Here is a 20,561-nt window from a genome sequence, read left to right on the forward strand (position 1 = left end):
CCATCAGAAGTCAATTTCATTCTGTCAGTTCCAAAACAATCAGAAAATTATTAAATATTGGATTAAGAGGAAGAATTCCTCAAAAAAAGTCTTATCCCAATTTACAGCAAAGCATAAAAAGATTACACTGGGCAAAGGAACACATTAATTGGACAAATGATGAGTGGCCACAAGTTATATGAAGTGATGAAACTAACATATTATGTAGTGATGCTGAAAATAGATAAGACATAGAATAGGCGAAGAGCTACATCATGACTGCTCTCAGGCAACTATGAAGAACTCAGTGTTAAGATTTGGTTATGCATGTCAGCAGACGATATTGGCCTCCTTCATGTTATCGATGGGACATTAAATGCAAGAAAATACATTGACACTGTTTTAGAGCCAAAACTTACACCTTCTATCAGTGATCTCTTTCTTAACAACACATCATTTATTTTTCAGCAGGATTCAGCTCTTTGTTACACAGCAAAAATATAGAAAGAGTGGTTTAGTACAAAGAGCATTAAATTGTTATCATGGCTAGGAAATAGTCCTGACCTCAAAATTATTGAGAACTTATGGTACTGTTTGAAAACTCTTGTACATATGAAGTGCTCATCAAATAAAAGAAAATTAATTGAGGCTATATTTGTTTACTGGCATCATGCAGTAATGAAGGAAGAGCTTAAAACTCTCGTCAGCTCAATGAAACATCAGTGTGAAGCTGTAGTAAAAAAAATAAAGACTACCCTACTAGGTACTGATAACTCACTGCAATCATCAGCATCTAATGTATCTCGATAATTATCGCCGCTCAACTTTTTTACATTGCAAATATTTGAATTTTGTTTTTTGTATTGAAATCGATATTAAATTCTTTTTTAAATGATATGCAAGAGTTTGCATTTTGTGAAACATAACATTTTCTATAAGTATACAAAGTTAGAAAATAAACATTTTCAAAAGTGTCCACAATTTTGGCCACCACTGTAAATGTGATATTTTCACGCAAACACACATTCATTTATTCTTAGTAAAATATAACTTAGAGTATGATCAATTAAATTAATAAACAATCATGAGCAATAAAAGATAATGATAGACCTCTTTATGATCAGTGCATTTCAAGATATATATTGCAACACGACTATGTACATAGTCATAAAATAATCACAAGACGAATTTATCTTTACAAAATTCTTCTTAAATATCTATGGAATCAAATGTGGTAATATACAAATTTTATATAAACTTGTGTAGTTGTACCATATTATTTTGAAATAAAAACAAAAATTATATTACATTAATCCTTAATGATCCAGTGACATCTGCTTTTAATATATATTGTCAACAAATGCATACACTTATCATGTTTCTAAATGGCAACATTATCCGAATACATTAAGAATTTTAATAAATTAATCTGGATGAAATTAATTAATTGAACTGCCTGAAATAAATGGTATTAAACATGATTTCTAATTGTTTTCCTCAATATTCACTATTTCACTAACATATAATAATTTGCGATACAAAGGCTTAAAAAAAACGACTCCGCATTAAAGCAATTTCTTTTTTATATAAAAATGTATGTACATCAATAACATTCTATCCACATAGTGTTCATTTTAACAAAAACCTACATATTTGAATTTTTGTACTTTTCAGCCTTGACGCTTTTGCTCTTCCAGAATTTTTTTCAGTTTCTGCAAAATAAAAAAAAAGGTCGAATTAAATTTAGGTCAATGACAAGAACTAAAAACAATGATCAGCATATGCACACAAAAAGTCAAATCGGAGGCACCTAAAAAAACAATTCCAATATATATATTTTTTTTTGGTTGCTGTTGAACAATGGTCAGATTTCAAAAATACTTCAGTTAATAAAATACAAGATGCCTCTAAATTAAACATAGAGGGATATAATATAAAACATTCACAATATTGAAAATAAAGTTTTTTTTTTACATCACTCGGCGTTTTTTTTTTTTTTGTCTTATTTTCGATATTTTAATCATTTTTATTACAGGATATTCAGTATATATAATTTAAAATTGAAGGGAAGAAAAATACGTTAAAATCTGATAAATGTCATGTCATTAAAAGAAGGAAAATAATCAAATTTGCTTACACAAATGGATTTTACGTAAAATGAGCAAATAAATAATACCTCATTTATTTTTTAAATTGAAAAATTATATTTAAAAATAATGTGTTTAAAAACGGATAGTTGAAAATAATATTACTATTATTAGGAATAAATAAATAATATTATCAGAAAATAGATAACTACATTGGTACTATGCATACTTTTCATTTTAGAAATAAATATAATCCTCATAGATAAAGCAATATTACAAGTTTAACAAAATAGTGAAGAACTGGAATAAGTAAGGGACGTTCGAACGATTTATATTAGTATTTGGTAACAACAAAGATCTTAAATTTTGTTATATCTTTATCACCTTGAATCGTAGAGAGGTATATGATTTAATGTAATAAATTTTACTCTCTGTGACATTAGTCACTTCCATGTATATGAAAGCTTAAAAATTTCGTTTACTTGTGCATTCTCAATACACAATTTTGATATTACAAAATACGAGTAAAGCAATATATTTAAATATATTAATATTACATTTAAATACAATATTTTAATACTTTCAGAAAGTTATCAATTAACTTATTGACTTAATTGCATTTTCATTCTATATTAAAAGTGTCACCTTGTGCCAATTTTGAGAAAAACTTGTAGATTCCATTATATATATTATTAGTAATTATAAATTAGGGGCTAAAGAATAAGAAAATTTCAATTTTGAAAAATTCTACCTTTCATTATACGAATAAAAGTTTATTTTATTCGTGTAAAATGTTTTTTAAAAAGTTAACATACAACATAATTTAAGGCATAGAATTCAGTAAAATTCTTATAAATTGTGTTTAAACTTCAAGATTAAAATAACCGGGTAGTAAAATTTCATTTCTACGACAAGAATCCGAGATAAATATTATCCTATTGCTGGACGCTTACAGAGGTTTGCATTGAATAGGTTGTTTTTATAAATCTCTCATTTATATCTGCAAGCTTCATCCTATTTATTGTTTCTTTATATTTTAATAAAAAAAATTTGATATTTAAAATAGAATTAGAGGAAAATATCTATATTGAGCAGTCAAATATTTATTTAGACCATTCAAATGTTTAATATATATATATATATAATTATATGTAAATCTGAGATAACATTTGGTGGAAAAGGTTGCATTGTATTTTGCAACAAAATGCAAGACTTTCACCTGAGTACTATAAAATCAGCATCTGTCAGAAATCAATTTTGCCAATCATATGATCTTCCACATCTAATATTACGCTATCGATTATTTTTATTTATGTTAACGCCTTGCAAGCTTTCTTTCTCATTGTTTATTATACTGCAAACAATTCATGCAATAATCGTATATTATGCAAGTAATATTATGCGTCAAGTTTCCATTATCTAACTAATTATTTCCTTTTCAAGCTTACATTTCGACAGATATCTTTCTTTTTAATTTTGAGAGCTTTTTTCTGCTTATTTAATTTAGATTTGCTTTTATAGTTTTCACAGGTTATCTCATGACTTAGAATGATTACACTTAATTATTTTCCACTTAGAAAAATGATTATTTATAACGCTACTACAAAAATTCGTTTGTTTATATCATTTTCAATATATTTACAATATTTATAGTCAATATAAATATTCAATATATTTCAATTATTTATGGAATATCATATTTTCATCAAATTAAGTGATTCCGACATAGCTTGTAGTATCCCTAACAAAATAGTGATCTATTTCAATACTTAAAACTATCGTTATCATTCTTTTTTGCAGGTTTTACATAGCAAAGAAAAGATTTTTAAGTAAATTTTGCTGGAAAATAGGTATTTTAAATTCTTCTTCCCAGTTAACATATGAGCGTAGAATTTTATTTATAAAGCAGTAGTTTTTCAGTGAAAAACCATTAATTTTTTTAAAACATAAAAAAAGTTTAAAAAAATAAATGGTTTTTCACTGAAAAACTACTGCTTTATAAATAAAATTACGTTAAAATATATAAAAATTCTTTATATATACATTGAAAAAAGTCAAAGGAAAAAATGCTTCCAAATGATACTTTCAATCTAGCTAAAGATTTCATTTTTTAATCTGAGTAAGATTTTGGAATACATGTTGACTAGTCAAATACAAACACGAGACAACTAAAACACGCTAATAAGTTATCGATTTAAAAGAAAAAATGTTCCGATACACGCAAATGAGTTAAATTATTTTTATAATGTTAATTTAACACAGAAAATAGATGGCTAATATTTAGTATTAAAGATATATAGATAGCATTAAAACATGAATTCAAAAGGAATAAATACAAACGGACACAAAAATACAGAAATAAAAAAAAAGTTTTAAACAAAACAAAAAAACTTATTTTTGCTTTGTTGGTAGTTTCATGAAAATAAAGCTAAATAAATTTAAACATATAAAAACAATAAAAGAAATGTAAAAATGAAACTCATTATAGGTGGATTTCTTCTTTTACCGCTTTAATATTTCAAGCTTTAATTATTACCTATATAACATTTTATAGTCTAAAAGTATTTAAATATTTAAAACTTTAAATATTTTAAAATCTTCAATGCAATAAGAAATTTAGGATTTTATGAGAAACACAGAAATTAGCATCTTTTATATATCTTGTAAATACATGATATAAAGATTTGAATTTTACACAATTAAGCTTATTTTTGTATAAAAAAACAGATATAATATTTATGAATAGAAGTTCATATAAGTTAAAAAAATGATATTTTACAATCAAATCAAAAGTTATAGTAATAGTGACTAAAATAAAAATTTAAAATTATAATTGTTTTTAATGCATCAAAAATGAATATATTACTTCAACTTTGTCTTGCATAAATTGACTAAAACTACCAGATGTGCCAGACTGATGACTATCTGTAATATTACTTGAGTCCTTTGCTTTCCTTAGACTCTCTAAAGCTCTCTCTTCTGTAAAAAATAAAATTCAAAATTAGATATGATATACCTACTGCAACATTGGATTATTATTTCAAATTCAATATGTAAAAAGAAAACACAATAACAAACTTAAATTTGTAGAGAAAGAAACCAAATAACAATTTATACAATGCTGTAATTATCTTTAATATAGTTGAAATTTCACAAGTTGTTTCAATTTCACTGTTGACTTCAAAAATATATACGAAATCAGTTCAAACAAGATTGACTCTTAAAATATATGAATATAAATTCTTTTACATATTTACTGTCATATAAATTGGAATGTCACATAATTTTCACATCATATTTACTGTCATGTAAGATGGAAAATTTTTTTATTAAACTAATATCAAATGGCAAGAACTAACTTGTAGCACAGTATTCCAGCGAGTTTGTATCAATCTGCCTTCCATCTTGAGTAAATTTATTACTTAGCTCAACAGCTAACATATATTACCTTATCCAGGGTTTTTTTTTTTTTTTTTTTTTTTTTTTTTGCCAACCTTCAAATTGTTATATTAATCTAACAACTGATCCAACACACTTCCTTTCCATTCATTCAATCATAAGCGCTTGTTCTGTATATACATTTAGCACTTCAAAATTTTATTAACATTCATGCTTTATTAAAGATAGAGAACTTCATTCTTAATTAAATATTTAATGCACACAATCTATATAAATTTTTCTCTTATGCAGCTCCAAAACAATGCATGATTTGACAACATCTACAGCAACAGATGGATCACTTGATGTTACTTTACCAAACGAGTACGATATGATTTGAATACTTTTATTTCTATGAACTGAATATAAATTCCATCTACACTGTTAATTATTAGCAAAAGAATCAAAGAAAACAAATTCAACTTGCAAACACATCAACAAAGCAGTTATTGGCCCAAACATTCTTCAACTGCTATCAAACTAGAAGAGCTTCATTTCATAGCGTCATTCCTGTTCAAATGGTTGGAATAAAAAAACTCAAATATTCTCGACCGAATTGTCTTTTCAAATTATGTATTGGAATTTATTAGTACTAGCATCAGATTTTACATGTGTTTTACACTGCTCATCTGAATGTTTTACACTGCTCATCTGAACCTGTCACTCTTCTAAACAGAATATCCATCATGAACACTGGAAGTACGAAAGGTAAAAGCTTGCTGCGATTGTCAGTTTATGGCAGAATTACAATAGCAAAAAACAATCCCTTCATAAATAAGCATACATTTTACAGAGGTCATTCGAGAATTTTTCAGGTCGTTTGAACCATGCTTTTGCCTAATCCCCACAAGTGAAAATAAAGGGAAATAAACTTGCATGTTATTTGGTGCATAGAAGTCTTCAGTTTAATGTGATCCCAGGCCAGAATTTGAAACATTTTTTACCAATAAAATTTTATAACTGTCACTACATGTTAAGTTGAAATAGTCTTTTCTAGCAATGAATTTCCTAATGATGAGAATACAGCCTAAGTAAAAAGTGAGAAGATTAATTCAGAGCGACACGTACGAAATACAGCTCACAGTATACCACAACTGAATACTTTTCAAATAAAGTGATCCTGCTAAGTTCACTTTGATTACCTCAAAGATAGACGTATCCTTGACTCTTTCTAAGCAAAGCAATCGGAAACCCAAAGATATGGAATATTTCATTGTTCTTCCTTTGAAACATTATCTCTGTAGTTCATAATTAAAGAAAAGGATTCCATTTTAAAATACATTAATCAAAAGCATATTATGACTGTTTTCGGTAACACGCATTGTCATCACCTTAAATAAATATAAATACATTTCAGTTGCCTCAAGAATCATTCCCGTTTTCACAGTGGCCAATTAAAAATATATTATATTTTATTTTGGAATAATAATTCTATCAAAATTATATGAATGTAATTTTTCCTAAATAGCTTTCATTGAAGTCCTGGTTTTATTTCACATATTTCTAAGTACTGTTCAGAGATTTTGCCTAACTTCCCTCTAATTTTATTTCTATCTATTATTGTTAATAGTTTTTGCTTCCTTTCTTTACTTTTACTAATATCCACTGACTTCTTTTTCAGTGTCTTATATTTAGTTTAGACTATCATAACTAGTGTCGGAATTCCTGGCTTAACCATAATATCATGTAACCCTTCCCCGCAAGCGCAATGAGGACATCCCCCCTTAACAAATTGCAGAGATATTTCTGTAAAAAGACTTGTAAATTCCGTCAAATCTTTACAGAAATTAAGAAAAAATAGAGAAATACGAAAACATTTTTAAGGACTGGTTAGATCAGGATATTATTGAGGATGTAGATACTTCAGAACCTGAGCACTACTTACCTCATCGTACTGTTTTGAAAGAAAACTCCGCAATGAAGATCAGGCCCATCTTCGATGGATCTGCCCGAGACAAAAAATTCACCATCAATAAATGATTGCTTAGAAAAGAGATCCAATTTGTTTGAACTGATTCCCTCAGTTTTAAATAGGTTTAGAATAGGAAAATATTGAGTTACAGCCGAAATTGAAAAGGCATTTTTGCAGATAGAACTCCATGAAGATGATAGGCTTTATTTGTAGTTTTTGTGGTGGCAGGGTGGGAAAAAAAACTTAAACTGTGGATTTGAGAGATTTAGATCCCATTACAGAAGATCAACCAGTAACTAAACGGATCATTTTGTCTACTATCCACAAAATTTTTGATCCCATTGGATTTACCTGTCCAGTAACATTGATTCCAAAATTTCTGCTACAAGAATGCTGGAAGTTAAAATTATCCTGGGATACGAATTTGCCATCTTGGATGGCCAAGAAATTTACAAAGTGGAAATTTACAAAAATAAATTTTTTAAATGATATTTCTGTTCCTAGATGTCTAAACAACAATATATCATTGCACGTCTTTTGTGATGCTTCCGAGAAGGCGTATGCTGCGTGTGTATTCTTAAAGAATGAAGGTATCAATTCGACCGACTGCCAACTGATACAAGGTAGAGCAAGGGTCGCTCCCCTCAAATCTCGATCAGTGTCAAAACTAGAGCTTTTAGCATGTAACGTAAGTGCAAGACTGTGTCAATACATGAAAGAGAGTCTAGGAATGGAAAAAGTTGCTACGCGATATTGGTCTGATTCCAGTAATGCTCTTTTATTTTATAAAAAAGAACGAAAACTGGTCTACTTTCGTTTTCAATCGTGTAAAAGAAATTTGTCTTCTGAGTGGTCCAGATGATTGGCATCATATACCCGAACAGTTGAATGCAGCCGATCTACCTTCTCGAGGTTGTACTTTGGAAAATCTAGCCAAATCTTATTGGTGGTTAGGACCTCCTTGATTAAAAAACCCTCCCGAGAATTGGCCTAAATCCAATATTTTCACCGACGAAGAAATTATAAACACAGAAAAAAGGAAAACAATCATTAGTGTCACCAATATGGAAAAGGAAAATAAAATTTATGATATTTACTCCTCTTACCCTAAACTTCTTATTGTTATATCTTGGATTTACCGATTTGTAGATAACTGTAGAGTGAAAAGGGACTTAAGAAAATTTGGAACATAAATGTGGAAGAAAGAAATAGATCTGAAATGTCATTAATAAAATAACTCAGCAAGAATGTTTCAGGGTCACAAGATAAGCGGCTTCAGAAACTCCAAATATTTAAAGATGAGAATAGACTTTCCCAATTCAGAACATACTGTCCTTGAAGAACTATTTAATGAACTTTAAATTTCCTATCGTGTTACCAAGTGAGCACTCGATAGTTGAAAAACTTGTAAGCTGGAAACACTGCTCTCTACATCATGCAGGTGTTCAAATAGCGAAATATCGTAGTACAAATACTGAAATATCGTAAAACTGTCCACAAAGCTGTTAAGAATTGTGTAACTTGTAAAGGTTATGATGCACGAGCAACAGAAATTCCAACAGCTCCATTGCCAGTCGACTGACTTAGAGCGACTTCTGTGTTTGAACTTATAGAAGTCGATTTTATTGGACCTCTAAATCTAAAGGGAAATCAGAAGTCCTGGATTGTCATTTATACTTGTGCAGTATTTAGAAATGTACATCTAGAGCTGACCACAACATTATCATCAGAAAGTATCCTGCAGTCATTCCACAAATACGTGGCTCGTCGAGGTAGACCACCTGTCGTCTATTCGGACAATGGTACAAATTTAGTTGGAACGAATAACCTCATCAAAAAGATTAACTGGGAGGCAGTAATCAAATATATTACTGTCAACAAAATTGACTGGAAGTTCATTCCTCCGTCTGCACCCTGGTGGGGTGGCTTTTGGGAACGTTTAATTGGTATTGCCAAACAAATCCTTCGTTAAGTTCTAGGACAAACATCTTCTACATTTCGAGGAATAACTGTCTTGACTGACATGTTCAAAAATAACTGTCTTGACTGTGAAAGTGTCATCAATGGACGACCTCTAACTTATGCTAGTGATGATTCAAGTGACCTAGAACCTCTTACTCCCAATACGGTCTTGCAAGAAGTCAGAAAGATTGGAATGCTTGATCTCGATCTCCTGGATAGTAAATCTCTGAATAAAAGCTTTGTTTATCGTCGTATATTTGGGACAGTTCAGACAATTCGAAAGAAAAATAAGAAGCTCGCCATCTATCAAGATCGGAGACATTGTTCTAATATACAGTGAGAATATGAAAAGAATGGACTGGTCTTTGGGCAAAGTCAACGAAGTCTTCACATCGCCAAATGGAAACATCAGACTTATGAAACTAAAAACCAGAAGTGGAGAAATCATACGTCCAACATTGAGACTGTATCCTTTGGAAGTTTGTGAGCAAGACAAGGAAGTTTTCCAAAATTGTGAAAAATCTGTAAAATGTGCCTGTGATAATTCCAGTGTAGCTGAAGGTGATTTTCTGAACAAACCTAAGCCTGATGAACCAACCTCTAGGTATGGCAGGAGGTTAAAAAAGGTAAAAAGACTCTTATTGTGAGAACAAAACTTTTCTTTATAACAAAAGCTCTTATCCTTTGAATTTTTTATTATCTACTTCATATCTTAAGAGCTTTAGTTGGGAATTGAACACTTAAGATATAGTTTTGTACCAATCATATATTTTGATATATGAAGTTCTTTTACAACTTTAATAAACTGTGATAGTCGAAAGGTTTTGTTGATTTATATTTGATAGTATAAGCATTTTCTTAATTCAATTATTTTGATATTTGTCAGTTTGCATTTGATAATTTTGATTTTTTTTATATTAATTTGATAACTGTTTTTGAGTTACATGTAGTTAAAACTCAAATGTGGGAGGTTGTTGGAATTACTGGCTTAACCATAATATCATGTAACCCTTTCACGCAAGCGCAATGGTGACGTTAGGAAAAAATTTCCATGACCCTATAGTAACAGATAGTTCCAGTTTCAGTTCAGTTTTGGTTGATAAACTGTGTAAGAACAGAAACAAAGATGGTTGTATGCTATATAAAGAATTCGTGCACGTAAAATTAAATATGTAAATATTTGTAAATAATTATCTGTACTTGCGCCCTCGTCTAGATGATAGAAATAAAAAAGATGACTAAAAAGAGAATGTTTGGATTAATGATTTCGATGTTTATGTGAGCTAATTCATGTTGGAATGCCTCGATTCTTCTGATTTAGAAGTTCCCGGAATGATAGTTAAGAGTGAATTTTCTCTTACATTTCGATATACTTGAATTTGGGACCTAGAAATCTCAAAAACTAGTAACATGGTGTTTTTTACAAAATTCACAAAACTATTCCCACCATTCACGACTTAATTAAATGTTTTAATACTGTAGCATTTTATGTTTAATAAAGATTTACAGTAGCATTTATAATCATAAGCAATCTATAGATAGCACGTTTCTTTACATTTACATCTCTAAAGTGGAAAACCTTTGTGCTTTTTGATAAGAATGAGTAGGTATTCCATATTCAACTGATATAATTCTCCCAAATTTTTTCATTCATTACCAATGTAGTATTGGAGCCATGTATTTTGACTTTACTTTAAATTGCACTGTAGGACACATAAATATGGTATCCAGATACGACAAATCAAATTAAGTGACAATTTAACAGTTGATTAAATTGAAAATGCTCAAATATAAATCATGTTTCAAATTGATAACATTATAAATGCTATAATTATAAACACTATTATGATTTGAGATACAAAACTGAAAAAAACTGCACATAATATAAGAAACATGATTTGCAAAAACAATGCAGTATTATGTTATAACAAAAATCATTGAAGTACAATTTTAAGAAATGATACCTAGAAATAACAGCTTTCCTTGCCACAAGAATGAAAATCAATAGGCATTTCATTTTATTCAATTCAATAAATTGGCAAATAAAGTATCGGAAAATCTTCAAACTGTTGGATTACATTATTCAAGAAAAGAGAATTTTACTGTTTAAAAAAATGTTAAAAATAAAAGAATTCAGATTCATTTATATTTAAACCACCTTTTTTTTTTTATTGAAGAAAAAGACTAGGAAAATGCAAAATACTCATCAACTTTATTTTAATATAAATGTTCACTGTTGTTTTGCTTAAAAAGATTCAATTAATTTAATCAGGATTTTAGTTAATGTCAACAAAATTTCATAATTAAAATCCGGACTAACTTTTTACAATAAACATTTACTTATGATATTAATGTCAGGTATTAAGGTGCATTTTCTTGAAATAATTATATTTATAACCCATTGGGACTTCAATTCCAATTATCTTAATACACTTTTCAATTTTTTTTAATAATTACACCTTTTCATAATATTAACATGCACTTATTTAAAGAGATGTCCTATACTTACTAGTATAAATTGAAATTTGATGCCATTTATGTACCCAAATTTTTGAAGCAAAAGAATTTTGAATTTTTATTTTATTAATATAAAATGTTTTTAGGTGACATAGGTTATTTTCAAAATCAATTTTTATTTTATTTATTTATTTCTGATACATCAAATGTAACACTACACTTCATAGTACTAACATTAAGAAGTCAAGTCAACTGTAATAAGATTGATTCTTTTCAGACCAAAACATATACATATAAAAATACAATTCTCAAACTCAAAAAGAAAAGATATTTTATTATAATAAGCCTTATAAATGCTAATGACATCTTATACAGTATCTGACATTTTATACTTTTAAAGATGATTGTGACAATTCCATGGTGGGATGCTCCATATTACTTTCAGAATGGTGTTATATATGTTATCAATAAATATTTTCTCAGAGAGCCCCAATCAAATCCGTTTATTATTTAAACTTGATTTCATTTCAAGGTACAACATTTCTCTGATCAAATAAAAGGAATGTCTTTTTCTTTTAAAATATCTGGTAAAAATTCAATTAATTACAAATCTGAAAATATATAATTTTATTCTGATAATATATAATTCAGAGGTATATATTATAATTTTAAATTCTTTTTAAGTTTAAAATCCACAATGGGAAATTAAGAAAGTAAAAAATTAAATCGACATTTGATTTACAAATCTGATTTAGTAATCTATGAATGATAAATAACCTTTGAAATGTACAAAAGCAAACATGACAATTGCACACAAAAAAGCTAATGAAAATAGATGTCAAGATTTCTTAAAAGTTCAAAAAAATTCTATCAAGATGCTTCTGAAAAGTTCCAAAACTACTTACGGTAAATTTTGGATCTGATAATGAGACCAGCAGCAAAGCGAGCAGCTTTCCGTATTGGATAGGAATCAGCAAGCTATAAGAATACAAGAAACACATTCTTAGACTTAATAAAGATATGTTGCTTTTTAATGATTAAGTAAACAACTGTTCCTTCCAATAAAGATGTTTTCTATATATCTCTTTATCTGTGTTTCTGGCAGAAAAGTTCCACAAGATGCCATTCTCACTGTTATCACATACGTTAAAATAACTCTTCACTTAAATTAAAATTAAAAATGACAGTTTTTCAAATAACTGTGTTTTACTAAATAAAAACAAACAAGCTTATATGTATTGAGCTTAATATTGTTGAGCAAGCTTAATATTAAGGAAAGAGAAAACTTTCCCAAGTAAAGTTAATGTCAGTGCAATAAAAATATATGGAGTACTTTAGTTACATTAATGCTTTTTTTTTTTCAATAAGTGTACAATTAAGGGTAAAAGGGGGTGCTTGAGGTACTTGAAAACTAAATAAAATTGTAAAATGTAATAGCATCACAATCATGAGATTTTAGCATACTACATATTACTATTTAAATGTAAAATAAGATTTTAATTAAGTTAAATTGTAGGATACATGGGAAAGAGCATGAAGAATCATGATATCTTGAATTCAAACATGATGTAATTGCTTCTTATAATAGTGCTTATTTAGAAATGTCACAAAATATTCCCCAAAAGAATATATATATATATATCAGAAGAAATTTGATATTGTTTTTATTGTTGACTGTACAACTGCTCTTTACGAATCTAGCCCCAATTCTGCGCATAAGAAATAAACTACTTATTGAATCATCTTAAATAAAATACCAAGTTTAGAAGGCATGGTTTTCTTTTTTTTATAGTGTAAGAAGAGTTTGCAAAAAGATTTTTCGAGTGAGGATTCTGTTTCCAAAAAACACCGAGACTGAAAGAAATAAAATTCGAGCAGTCACCTAAAAGATGCATTTCAGTTAAAATGGCTTTGAATGTTTGGTACATAAGCAGTAATTTTCCTTCCAGTTAATATTTGCATTTAAAACTAATGTGACCATTACATACTCTTTTAAGTTTTGCAACACTTTTTCAGCTAAAATTAGTCAAATGAAAATCTTTTAACGAATCGAAAAACAAAATGTAATTTATAATCATTCAGGCTGTTCAAACATTCTGCCATACATAATTAACTAATAATATTTAAATTTGATCGCTATAAGATAATAGGACAAAACAGTTTTTTTTCTCCCCCCCCCCATCTCTGATCTTTTCTGCTGCCACTGTTTTCATTTCTGAACATACGAATAAGGCTTAAAAAGTTGCAAAGTACAATATAGCATCCTCACTCTTTTATCGAAGAGTACTAAATCAGTTTTTACACCAGCAGCTTTATTTGAACAACAAATATTGCTGAAAAAAATCAGAATAACCAGCAATCGCCATGGCTCAATCGGCAAAGCATTTCATTCCTGATTGGTAGGTTCATGCTTCGAATCCCAGCCACGATATTTTATCCAAAGACTGGAATTCTTTTATTTAAGATGTTATCTATTATTTATCTAAAATCTGGTAGGTTCTAGATCTTTCTTACAAATTAAAATTGGATTTTTTTCAAATATTCTATATATGTATAAAAGATTAGCCCAATCAGTAATGGGTAAGTTCTTAGTCCCATGTTGTTGTGCGTTAAATTAATTCTAATAAATCTAATTGTTTCTTTAAACTTGTAGTTCTTTACATCTTCGTTACAATATTAAACAGAAGCTTCCACAGTGCTTCTTGAATCTCTGTAAGTAATTATTTTGTTCCAACTGTTTTCAAACATTATTAAGGCTTATAAAATGGCAAAAATCTATCTTGACTTAGGTTCTGATTCAATAGTTGAATGTAGTGAAAGTGCATATGAAATACAAGACAGTATAAAACTTCACATCATTCATTTGTATTCGGAACAGCCGTCCTCCTAAATAATTATTATTCTTTTCGATATTTAGGGGCGGATATCATATTTAATTCTGTTAACCGCAACATGAACCTAAAAGAAGTTACAAGAAAAGGAATTTATTTTTAAAAAAATCTGAAAGTCAAGATAATTATAAATCACATCCTGCAAGGTCTATTAAAAGAATATTATCTCTATAAGAGTTTTTGCTTACTGACTAGCGACATACAGAACTATATATTTTGGAAAACTTTAAAATCTGTTGTTGGACATTTATTTTCTTGTTCTTAACACGCAAGACATGCTAAAACAGATAAAATGTCTTCATTCAATGCTGAAGAAACAATTCACAGACATTACACGCACTTAAATATCCTTTCTAAAGTATATTCACTTCATTTGTAGCTCATCTTAGTTAGCATGTTATATTTACCAATGAAGGGACTGGATGTCTTCTTTTTACTTATCTGTTATAAGTCATTGTTCACATAATATTTAACATCTTACTGTTCAAGGCATTTTGGTTATGAAAAAGATTATTTTCATGTATAATTTAGTCAGATAAGCCTCACTGGATAGTCTTAGAAAGTGAAAAATAAAAATTTAAGATGAATAGCATTTTTTAGATTTAGCATATTATTTCCAATAATAATATCGCTTGCTGAATTCACTAAAGGCACAATTTCAAAATTAGCAATCTCGAGTTGATACTATGCTGATGTTACCAAATACAGATTTGAAACCAGCAAAAACAACAGTTTAATAATTAAAATATTTGCTAGAAGAAGCAGTTGCGTCATCAGCTGAGTGACTTTTTGCATGCCATACATCATGAAACAAGTGAGGAGCACTAGATAAAGATGAAGGAAAGAGAAGGAAATCTTAAAAATCGGTGGACAGAATTTAAAATGCTAACATCAAAATATTAGAGAAGCAATAAGAAAAGCACATGATTCTTTTTGTAAGGCTTCATATCAACATAAAAACTTCATGAATATAATAACAGAATTCAAAGAAAAGCGAAAATCGAGGGGAACAACACCTTACAAAATTCCAAGGAAATAACATTTAACACAGCATACCAACAGAAGTTAACAATCAGAGAAGGGGGCGGGCAAGACATTCCCGACCTTTAGGATGCTAATAATATTTCACAATTTAATTGGCCCCTTTCATGAGGCATCTCTTAAATAATGAGCGGGAGTTGAGTTCTTAAACCTTGTAAATATTAAATATATACTTATAAATTATAATTTTAACGTTCTTTTTACAATAATATTGTAATTGGGAAAATAAATGACATTCAATTGTTAAAGAGATTTTGGTGAGATATTAATCCCACAAAATATTTCAAAGGTAATCTTGTATAAATAAAACAGAATAATAAAGAATTTTTCTTATACTGTTCCATTTCAGAATCCCACACATTTACTTTCGGACGATTTTGCTCAGCAAAGAATCAGTAGGGAAAGCACTTTCCTGGAGCTATTTGTTAGGCACTTTTTTTTTTTTTTTCATTATTCTCTTTCTATACTGATTTTCAATTTCCTATTAATTATTTAATGTACTGTATTACCTTTCAATGAAGCGTAACATTTTATTTTAATTCGAAATTTTGTGATGTTTGTATTACTTAGTAAAAAAAAATAAACATCTCCAGCATGCATCCTCTCACTCGCAATTTTGATGAAATCAAAGCAGATCAGCATATGTGCAAAAATATGAAGTTAATTTGCATCTGAAAATAAACATATGGGTATATCAATATGTCCTTAAAAAATTGTTTTATTGCAAATTAAATTTTTACTGCCATAATCTGATTTGTAGTTCCCTTTTTCACCAATTACTTTACCTTGTGTATATTGATACTGTAATGAATTCCAAATGTTTTTTTTTATCTAAATTATATAAAAATTCCTATTCAATAAAACAGATATGCACTTTATACAATTAAAAAAATAAATACAACAAAAACCTTGTGAAAAGTTAAAATATGTAGATTCATCAGTAATACTACAAAGACTTATCTGGTATTTCAAAAGAATTTTTTTTAGATCATTTAGGTTAGTAGCAAATTTAATTTCTAACACTAGGCTTTATTTCCCATTCATGCTACTATTCATATGATTTTCTTGTACAATTGAGGCAAACATACTACACACAATATAACTTTGCATAATGGATATATTTTGACCAGGCATTTTTTACATTTTCTTTCCACGACACCTTAATCAGTTTATAAGCAAAGCAAAACCGTTTATTCATCACTTTATATAAAATTATTTAATAAGGAACACATTCGATAAAAACTAAAATTTATGGATCAACTTACCATTTGTATCAGCTTCTCATTATTGGCCAAATACCTGAAAACAGATAGATTTTATATTAATAATATCATTAGAAAATAAAATTTTACAAGTTCAAATTACTCAGATACATTTGAAAATTATCGAATGAACAAAGAAGGAATTTTTATGTCATTTATAAACCTAAATTACAATTATCAGGTGTAATATGTACATTTAACAAATGAATCCCAATATAGGAATAATTAATGACAGCTAAAACTTCCACTGTCAGTTTAAAACTCAATAACTAAACTGATGACCTATACAAATAATGAATTTCTGATCCACAAATTACCTCTATATGTATATATATTGTTATCTATATTTTACTACACTTGCTGCTTTAGATAATGTGGTCAAAAAGTGCCTTTGATATAAAACAGCCTTAAAATTTTTGTCATAATTGTAATGAAAAGAAAGTTGAGATTTAAACTTCATGCATTATGTATTCATGGGTTGTCACAAGATATTCCACTTATAATGAGAAAAAAAAGTTACTCTTAAATTTTACTGTAAGGAAGTTTCTTCATTTCTCTAACATCAAGGCATGACCAATTATTACATTTGTAATCTTATAGAATAAGCTATCAAAAACATCATTAAAAACAGTTTGTCTAATTCTAAGAGCTACTCCTTTTTCATGAAATGAAGTAAAGAAACCAGGATCAACAAAATTTAAAATATATACAAAATAAACAATTTTGGATGATAAATATTTTTTAAGATAATTAGCAATGACAAAAACAAAACTTATTAAAATTTAATCTTTGAAGATTATCAAAAACAAATTTCTATTTCTCATTAATCATATCCATTATTTAAGACTATGTGTGACATACGTAACATGACAGAATAAAAAAAGTAGTCAAATGACTTTTGTAGCAACTTTTTATGTAAAACATGAATTTCATAAGAAGAGTAATTGTTGTGATAAAAAAGTAAGATTCAATTTTGACATTTCAAAGATTATTACACTCATGTATTTGAGGTATATAATAGAGCTAGACTTGGTATATACTACATATAACTTTTCAGATTATCTTATCAAATAATATGTATATATGCAGAGGGGAAACTGATGTATTAAGAAATGTATACAGAGAGAGAAGGTTGATGTAACATAGATTTTTGAAGCAGAACTTCATTTCAAACTAAAATAATGAAATTTAGTTATAAATAATTAACTCTACAAAATAAAAAATAATTCAAAAATACATACAAAAATGCTGAATCTTTTGCATAATCATCAGTGTCATAACTTGTCATTCACAGATCCTGAGTAAAGGGGGTTTGGGGGGTTAAAATTAGACTTTAATTTCTAAAGTCATGAAAGAGATTCCAATGCAACATTTAGGTATATGGTATGTCCCCAAAATCAATGACATACAAAAATGCTGATCAATTTTACATAATTACTTTTTATATTTTAATTTTAACAAATTCACTATATTCTTAATATAAAAAATAATTTTAAAAATTGTTATTTCCATATAAATAAGATGCACCATTACTATTAAGCATTTAAACAAGTCAGCAATCATAAAATACTTCTATATTCAAAACTTTTTTATAACATGCAAAATATTTTGTATGCATACTATACAACAGAAGAATTATACTAGAGAAAAACCAAAAGTACAACCTTTGTGTGCTCTATATACGAGAAATTATATTTCATAAAATTATGAATGCATAAAACCAAGTAAATATGTTCATTGACATATATTTTCAAATTCTGAAATCTAAACATATAAATGAGCAGGTGATAATTCAAGTAAAATAATTTCTATTAAAACAATGAATAAACATAGAAACATAAAACAATAATTTTCAAATATATCTGAATTCTATGAATGCTTACTAAAACTTTACAGATGTATGGGCATACCATTAAAATGTATTATATATATATATATATATATATATATATATATATATATACATACATACATACATACACACACACACAGTGGTGGCCAAAATTGTAGACACTTTTGGAAATTTTTATGTTTTCTTACTTTGTATACTTATAGAAAATGCAAACTCTTAAATATCAAAGGGAATTTAATATTGATTTAATACAAAAAACAAAATTCAATTTTTTTCAATATAAAAAAGTTGAGTGTCAATAATTATCAACATACATAAGATGCTGATGATTGCAGTGATTTATCGGCAATTAGTAGGGTAGTATTTTTTTTTATTTCTTTATTACAGCTTCACACTGATGTTTCATTGAGCTGACGAGAGTTTTAAGCTCTTCCTTCATTACTGCATGATGCCAGTAAACAAATATAGCCTCAATTAATTCTCTTTTATTTGATGAACGCTTCATATGTACAAAAGTTTTCAAACAGTGCCATAAGTTCTCAATAATTTTGAGGTCAGGACCATTTCCTAGCCATGATAACAATTTAATGCTCTTTGTACTAAACTACTCTTTCTATGTTTTTGCTGTGTAACAAGGAGCTGAATCCTGCTGAAAAATAAATGACGCATTGTTAGGAAAGAGATCACTGATAGAAGGTGTAAGTTTTGGCTCTAAAACAGTGTCAATGTATTTTCTTGCATTTAATGTCCCATCGATAACATGAAGGATACCAATATTGTCTACTGACATGCATAACCAAATCATAACACTAATTGAGTTCTTCATAAGTGCCTGAGAGCAGTCACTATGTAGCTCTTCGCCAATTCTATGTCTTATCTATTTTCAGCATCACTACAGAATATCAATATGTTAGTTTCATCACTGTGTATAACTTGTGGCCACTCATCATTTGTCCAATTAATGCATTCCTTTGCCCACTGTAATTTTTTTATATGCTAATGTAAATTGTGATATGGATTTTTTCTTCGTTTAATTCTACCTCTTAGTCCAACATCTCATAATCTTCTCCTAATTGTTCTTGAAATGACATAAATGTCAGCATCATTCAATTGACTTCTGATGGCATTCTTCTATCTTGGAGACAGTCTCTTTATTTTTGTAACATCATCAGATGTGGTGCACCTTTTTCAGCCATTTCTAGCTTTGCTTTTTATTGAATTTGACTCACAAGATTATAAACAAAATTTCCGAACGCCAGATATGGTCAATGAACCACCCACCTGTCTTGCAATTTCAACACAATAATCTTAGTCCTCTTTCTAGAAGCACAATATATTCTTTTATTTGATATCATTGCTTTTTGACCAAATATTAGAAATAATTACAAAAATTCCAAATGTATATAAAAAAGTTTAACAAAACTCCTAACTTGCAATTTAATTACATAAAAAAACAATCTTCCTTCTACAGAAAAAGCGCAATAATGACTTATTCCGACTTAAAACATGTCAGCTTCTGCTGACAGTTAATAACGTTTTATAGGTTCCCAGAAGAAGAACAGTGATTTGCCAGGAAAGTGAGAAATCACAATCCACTTCATCACTGTGGTTGTTATTCAGATTAAAGTAAGAATAACTTTTTTTGTATTAAAAATATTTGAATTTTGCTTTTTGCATTGA

At 28.4% G+C, this 20,561-nt stretch overlaps 1 protein-coding gene across 4 annotated transcripts in view; it reads right to left on the reverse strand.

The window, feature by feature from the left end:
- Nucleotides 1-1,544: 1,544 nt before the first annotated feature.
- Nucleotides 1,545-20,561, reverse strand: part of LOC129960109 (protein NCBP2AS2 homolog) — a 100,784-nt gene continuing 81,767 nt past the window's right edge. For all 4 annotated transcript variants that reach the window (XM_056073241.1, XM_056073239.1, XM_056073240.1 and 1 more), the window contains exons 3-6: nt 17,033-17,066; nt 12,741-12,813; nt 4,933-5,045; nt 1,545-1,691 (exon numbers count right to left, since the gene is read on the reverse strand). In XM_056073241.1, coding sequence (XP_055929216.1) covers nt 1,650-1,691; nt 4,933-5,045; nt 12,741-12,813; nt 17,033-17,066 — 262 coding nt within the window. In that variant the 3' untranslated portion in view covers nt 1,545-1,649. The remainder of the gene's footprint in view (nt 1,692-4,932; nt 5,046-12,740; nt 12,814-17,032; nt 17,067-20,561) is intronic.

The sequence above is a fragment of the Argiope bruennichi genome, chromosome X2 (genome assembly GCF_947563725.1).
Source record: "Argiope bruennichi chromosome X2, qqArgBrue1.1, whole genome shotgun sequence".
NCBI lineage: Eukaryota > Metazoa > Arthropoda > Arachnida > Araneae > Araneidae > Argiope > Argiope bruennichi.